Source organism: Echinops telfairi, unplaced genomic scaffold (genome assembly GCF_000313985.2).
Source record: "Echinops telfairi isolate 266 unplaced genomic scaffold, ASM31398v2 ScPeMD7_22;HRSCAF=79, whole genome shotgun sequence".
Taxonomy (NCBI): domain Eukaryota; kingdom Metazoa; phylum Chordata; class Mammalia; order Afrosoricida; family Tenrecidae; genus Echinops; species Echinops telfairi.
In genome coordinates, this window is record NW_022103919.1 from 2,895,331 (window position 1) to 2,901,855 (window position 6,525).

Consider the following 6,525-nt stretch of genomic DNA (forward strand, 5'->3'; position numbering starts at 1 on the left):
CCCCACCCCCTCCATGTCCAGGGCCTAGAACAGTCCTCCCCACAGCTCAGAGGGCTGCCAGCTCCTCCCTCACAGGGAATCCCCCCCACCCCTCCCCGAAGCTTTAGCATCTGGAGACAGCAGGGGCACTGGCTGGTCACTGTATTTTCAATTGGCTAGTTTAGGAGGGGGCATCAAAAAGTGGAATTAAGATGAAAATTTCCCAGCAAGTTTTTGAAATACCTCAATGTGTTGTCTGGCTCAGTTAGCTAGCTTCCTGTGATAGTTACATAATTCCATGTCAACTTGAAGCTATGTAAGTGTAGGGGTGGAGTCTAGCCTGTCCAGAGGGTCCTGGAACCTCCCTCCCTCTCTGCCTCCCCTTCCTGCTGGCTGACCCTGGTTCGGCTACCACCATTGGACCCATATGCCTTTACCCACCAGCCTGTGATCTTCCTGCACCACCATTGCATGTAGTTGCGTGAGTCTGACAAGGGATTATGGACTAGTACTGGATTTATGGGCTTGATCTGGACGGGGCTGTTTGCTTGATATACAGCTGTTTCTTCCACATACATGAGCACTGATTTCTCTCTTCAACCCAGCCTAACACTCCCTGAGGGTAAGGTCCAAGGTTATTATGTATCCAGATTGGGCTTGGTACACATCAGTTAATCAACTTCACAATTTTTTTAATGTTTGGAGATAATCAGAGCCAAACGGGGCCAGCTCTGAGAAGAGGTGGGGCTAACGCTGGGCTGGGGGCAAGGCACCAAAGCCCCCAGGTTTCTCACCACTTCCGAGTTTAGCTAAGCTGCCTAGCTTCTGGGTAACTTGGAGCCAGGGAAATGCGGAGAGGGGCTCAGGCCCAACCTAGACATGTCTGGCCTGGGCCTAGGAGGCGGGGACTGGCTCAGTACCCCCACAGGTCCGGCTGGATACTGACTTCCAGACTAGATTCCCAACCCCTTTGCAACTGGACGAACCAGAGTTATTTGCCTTTAGCCACATCCATTAGGTTCCCCGATAGGGGGGAGGGCCACAGGACAGTGGCTAGGATTTGGGCTTTGAAGTTAGAGACAAGTTCTAATCCAGGACCTGCCTCCAGTGTTCACAAATATGTGCCTTCTGGGCCTGTCTCACTAGCATTTGAATAATAAAGGTGGTGATGCTGATTGTAACCAGGGGTGTCTCCCCCACCCTTAGGACATGACCTCACTTGTACATCCGGCTTCCTTCCTATGCCCTTTGATCCCAAGGTCACTGGCACGGTAGGGAGGCACACAATGAGCCCAGTCATACCAAAACAAAAACTGCAACATTTATTTTTTTTAATCCCCAAACCAAGACATTGACACTAGACTGATTTCCCCTTACAGTTATTTTCTACGCTAGAAGCTGGGACAGAGATGCACAGTCTGCTGAATCTGGGGGCGGTGGTGGCAGCATTCTGTTAGAAAGGAGAGGAATTAAAAAACCAAAATATCCCCTCCCCCTTATCTCTCTGTTAACCCCCACTGGAAAGAGGAAAATAATGGACATTTTCCATTCTGGTAGATCAGACCATGTAGTCAGTTTGTGGGGTAACCAAGAAAAAAAAAAACAACTCTAAAAATAGTTCAGACTTTTAATTTTCCTTAAATCTTTTTGTAAAAATGTTAAACTGTCTTTCAAGATCATTCCAAACTGGTTTTGCATAGACTGATTCATTTCCAAAAATATCTATAATATATCTCTCTATATAGAATTTGAAGTCTAGGAGCTGCGGGTGCCTGGTGGGGATTCACTGAGCCTGAGGGGGGCCAAAGGGCTGAGGCCCAGGCACCTGGCCTCTGGCTCTAGACAATGTTAATTTGGTTGTGAGCCAATTCTCAGTTAGTTCAATTCTCCTGCCCAGGACCTGGCACAAGAAGTGAGGCTGGCTCCGTCTCTTTCTGGGTTGACTGCTGAGCTCAGACCTGGCCTTAGGTAGGGCTGGGGTCCTGGCTTTGAGGGAGTGTCCCAATAGCGCCAAGGCCGGCAGTTCTGTACCTGAAGCCCCAGAACTTTGAACCAGATGAGAACCACCACCCTGAATATAACGCCCCCCTTGCCCCCCACTGCCCACTGGGCTGAGGTCATACACACAGAAAGAAAGGACAACACCCCCCAACCTTTGGAGGGGGGCACCCCATTTGGAGACAGTGCTATCAGCCTTTTTTTTTAAGTGCCAGGCATCCGAGGAGCAGGAAGGGACCCTCAGAGCTGACCAGAGCTCCGCCCTGCTGGAGCAGGCACCTTCTAACATTCATTTTCTACAAAAAGACCTAGGGGATTTGAAAGTGTAAAAACCAAACCAAATCCAGAAATGCTTTGGCCCCAACGCCGATGGGTTCTCGGACCAAGAACCCCAACGTTTGCCAGCAGGGGCACATGGGAAACGGGGCAAGGTGCCCTCCCAGCCTGGGGAGGGCCCCTACCTGCCCACACCAAATAATCAGTATCCTTGACCCCCTCCCCGCATTCAGATGCCCAGCCCTGCTGGAGCCCGGCCAGCAAGCAGAGCAGAACACAGGATCTCCTACCCCTCCCTGCAGGGGAAGGAGAAAAAAACCAAACTGTGAACTCAAAAAGAGAGAAAAAAATAGAGACGAAGAAAAGAATTAAAAAGAAAACTTTGGAACTAAACAAACACCAGCCCGCTGGGTTTATACAAAATGAAAGTCATTTCAAAGAAGGGTGGGAGTGTGGGGGTCCAGGTCCTGGCTGCAGCCAGAATCCACATTTAAGCAATACCGAGGCTGGGGTGGGGTGGGGAAAGTGCTGAGAACAGAGCTTCAGTAAGGTGAGCAGCACCTCTCCCAGGCTCCATTGCTGCCTTTGCCAGTGGGGTGGGCCGTTCCAGAGGGGGGTTGTGTGTTCCTGGCCTGGAAGCCAGCTCCAGGCCAGCCCACTCGGCCTCCCTGCCTCCCCCAGCACCCCCAGCCTGGGCCAGTTGACCCTGGGGCATAGAAAGGGGCCCCTGCTTGCCAAGCCCAGCTGAGCGGAGCCAGGCCCCCATCTGCCCTGCCTTCCCGCCAGGAGACCCAGCTGCTCAGGACCCAGCCCTGGCAGAGGGGAGCCTGTGGACAGGCAGTCCTTGTCAGGCATGGGTCCCAGACCTAAGCTGGGGACCTAAGTGGACGCAGGAGAGGCAGCACCCTGTTCCGGCCGGGCTGCTGGGCCTGGACATCTGACTGCACAGCAGGCGGGGCCCGGGCATCCTCGGGAAGGGGTGGCAGGGGCAATGGGGCTGTGCAGAGGTCAAGCATTGTGCAAAATGCAGGCTGCCAGGGCAGCAGGAGGACATTAGATGGGGTGGGGTCTGTCCCCAGGAGCAGGCCGCCAGCGGGTCCCCGGGACTATAGGCAGGGGATAGCTGAAGCACGAAGCAGTCAGAGGGTCAGGGTGGCGGGATCCTAGGGAAGGGTGATGGAGGCAGGCCCTGCTGCGGGGGCTGCAGCCAGTGCTCTAGGTGTGAGTGGAGCTGCAGGGAAGAGGCCCCAGCCACAGGATGCCCTGTGGTTAGGAGCCACTGCTTATCCCTGGCTGAGGGGTCTGCCGGCCTCCAGGGCTGGCAGTCCTACTTTTGTCCTGGCCTTCTGCCCTCTAGTGGTTCAGAGGAGAATATTCACAGTGGTGCCTGGGCCTCAGTGGGCCCGGAGGGTCCAGCATGGAGGGGAGGACATGGAATGATGATCTGGGGACTTGAGCGCATGGAGGAGGCATAGATGAGATGTGGCTTGGCTGGAGATTTGGAGGGTACAGTCCTTCATGGAATGACACAGGTTGGCTGCTCACGATGGCAGGCTCTTCTCCAGGAGGATCACCTGCTCCTCAGTGGCTTTCGATCACGACCGGCTCGTAGACCCCGGAGGAGACCCTGTGGGGGGAGAGGGGTCAGCATGCCTCCTGGCTGCTCCACGTGCCCAGGCCCTGCAGGCCCTTTACAGCAGGGTGGGGCTCACACCGAGGCTCAGAGCTACTAAGTCTTCGCTGGAGACAAAACAGACCCTGGGCACCCATGTCAGGATGAGCTGCCGGGCTGCCCGCGGGGCTGCAGAGCTGGCACAGGCCCTGGCCCTGAGCTTGTCCTGCAGGGCTGCCCCATCTCATCTGACAGACAGATAAAAGAGACTGAGAGGTTATGAGGCTTGTCAAGAGGCCAGTGGAAGCTGGGAAGGTGGGCGACTGAGGCAAGCAAGGACTGGCCTTGGGGCTCTGGAAAAACGGGGCGTGGCATCCAGCTCTGCCATCACCTGTGCCCACAAGACTGCCTTCTTCTTGATGAGGCAGTCGGGGCTGTTCATAAACCTCCCGAGAAGCCTCCCACCCACCTAGGGCAGCCCAGGCTGCTTGTTGGAAGGGAGTCAGGAATTCAAACCTCTGCCAGCAGGGGTCAGCAAAACAGCAGCAGAGGGCAGGTCCTGGCCCTGGGCTACTGCGCTCTAGCTCTTTTATCTAGCTTTCCCCACCAAGAAACATGGGCTCAACCCTGCAGATTGGACACTCCTCTACCCACTCCCTCCCACCTTCAGTCCCCCAGCGTCCTAAAGCCTGCTCCTACCCGCTGGTCTGGAGCACCCTCAGGGCAGGGGTCTGGGCTGCATATTCTCCTGCTCTGTCCCAGCCCTGAGCTCAGTGCCTGGTGGTAGCTGATGCTCACCGGGTATTTGTCCAGTAAGTGCGTGAACCATCCTGAAGTTTTTAGGGATTCCCACATCCCGAATGAAGGGGAAGGAAAACAGAGCCCCGGATAAAGGTGGACCGGCTGTGTGCTAGGTGTGTTCCAGGACCACCCCTGGGACGCCACAGACAAGTGCACGGTGTGGACGGCCTCCCTTCCTGCTGAGACATGTGCTGCCCACACAATTTGGCAGGTGGGGAAACCGAGGCCTGAGAAGTGATTTGCTCAGGGTCAGGCTGCAGTGACAGAACTGGCGTTGGAGCCACTGGTCAGCTGGTCTCATGCTGCCCGAGGACCCCACCCCAGGCCCCGCCCTCACCCCCTACCTGTCGGCCAGCTGGACGCCACTCAGTGTGGTGGAGCCGTCGCGGCTCACAAACAGCCGCAGGTTGCTGTCTGTGGGAACACGAGAGGGGATGGCGGCTGAGCGGGGCCCCTGGAGCCAGCAGCTGCCTGGTCCCTCCTCCCCGTGCGCACACGCGCACACGCACACGTGGGCAGCTCACCCTCCGTGTTGCTGCCGTCCGTGAAGTCCTGGCTCTGCATGATCTTCTCCACGATGTCATCGGCGTCGATGCGCGTGTCATCCACCCAGGTCGGGTGGCTCTCCACTGAGTCCTTCTTCCGCCTGGAGGGACAGAACAGAGGGTCCAGTCAGAGCCGTGCCAGCAGAACACGGTGCCCAGGCAGAATGTCCGAAGCCCTCACAGCCACCCTCGGATGTCGGTGCTGACTTTAAGGAGGGACGTGGAGGCTCTGAGAGGTTCAGAAGCCACCTGAGCTCACACAGTGGACGCACTGTGGACTTAGCCCACTCTATCTACCTGGTCTAAAGCACACTGAACCAGTGCGCTCAGCTGGCAGGGACACGCATTAGGTGAGCACTCGCTATACGCAGGCATGGCGCTATGCCCTTATGAGCCTCACGCTAGGCACTCGGCACCCTCCAACTCTCTCCCCGGTTCCAGCTGGAGAAGCAGTGGCTCAGAAGGCTCTCGTGCCCTCTGCAGTGTGCTACCCCCGGGGCAGGTGCCAGCTGCTCCCTTGGGTGCTCAACCCTTGTACCAAGCCTTGGCGGCCTCGTGGGAGGGGCCCTTCTCCCCAGGGAGAATGAGCAACGGGGCTCACCGAAAGGAGCGGTCTGACAGGTGGGGCCGAGGAGGCCGGGGCGGCTTCTCCGGGGGCCGGTGCTCTCGCTCGCTGCCCTCGGGGCCCTCCACGGTCATGCTGAGGCCACCAGAGGCGCTGCTGCTGGTGGACGTGTTTCGGCGGTGTGTCAGGTCCGAGAGGCTGGAGGAGCGGGAGTGCTCCGTGCTGTAACCTGGTGGGCGGGAGGGAGGACCCATGAGGACGGGGTGCTCATGAGGGCTCCTCAGGCTGGGCCGGGCCACCAGAGCGGCCGGGCGGGCCCTCACCAGAGATCTTGGACTGCTGGCTGGCATAGCTGGAATTGCGGGAGTGTCCAGAGTGGAAGACCTCCTCGGGGCTGGACAGGCTCTGGTCTGGCTCCTCCGGCACCCCTGGAAGGCAGGATGGGCGGGCGGGGGGTTACCCAGCGGGCCAGCCCCACCCTGCTCCACATGTCCTCTCTCTGCACCTATGACTGGGGGTGGGGTGCGGGCATCTGTGGTTCCACGTCACGGACTGACAATCGGGGGCTCGCAGAAGAGAGGTACACCTCAGGTCAGGCCAGTGGGCCATCGAACCCAGGCTGGTTCACGCTTCTCTGCCAAGCCTTCCCCACTGGCGTGCTCTGCTGGGCACTGGGGACAAGAGGGGGTACCTGCCTCGGGGGTAGAGTACAAAAAAAAGAAAAGACCCTCAACTTGTAACTGAGGTGG

The 6,525-nt window shown here is 57.6% G+C and overlaps 1 protein-coding gene across 1 annotated transcript in view; it reads right to left on the reverse strand.

Moving 5' to 3' along the window:
* Positions 1 to 1,278: 1,278 nt before the first annotated feature.
* FAM102A (family with sequence similarity 102 member A) overlaps positions 1,279 to 6,525 on the reverse strand; it is a 32,738-nt gene continuing 27,491 nt past the window's right edge. Inside the window, exons 7-11 of the mRNA XM_004713287.2 lie at positions 6,100 to 6,204; positions 5,813 to 6,005; positions 5,191 to 5,312; positions 5,011 to 5,080; positions 1,279 to 3,880 (exon numbers count right to left, since the gene is read on the reverse strand). Coding sequence (XP_004713344.1) covers positions 3,835 to 3,880; positions 5,011 to 5,080; positions 5,191 to 5,312; positions 5,813 to 6,005; positions 6,100 to 6,204 — 536 coding nt within the window. The 3' untranslated portion in view covers positions 1,279 to 3,834. The remainder of the gene's footprint in view (positions 3,881 to 5,010; positions 5,081 to 5,190; positions 5,313 to 5,812; positions 6,006 to 6,099; positions 6,205 to 6,525) is intronic.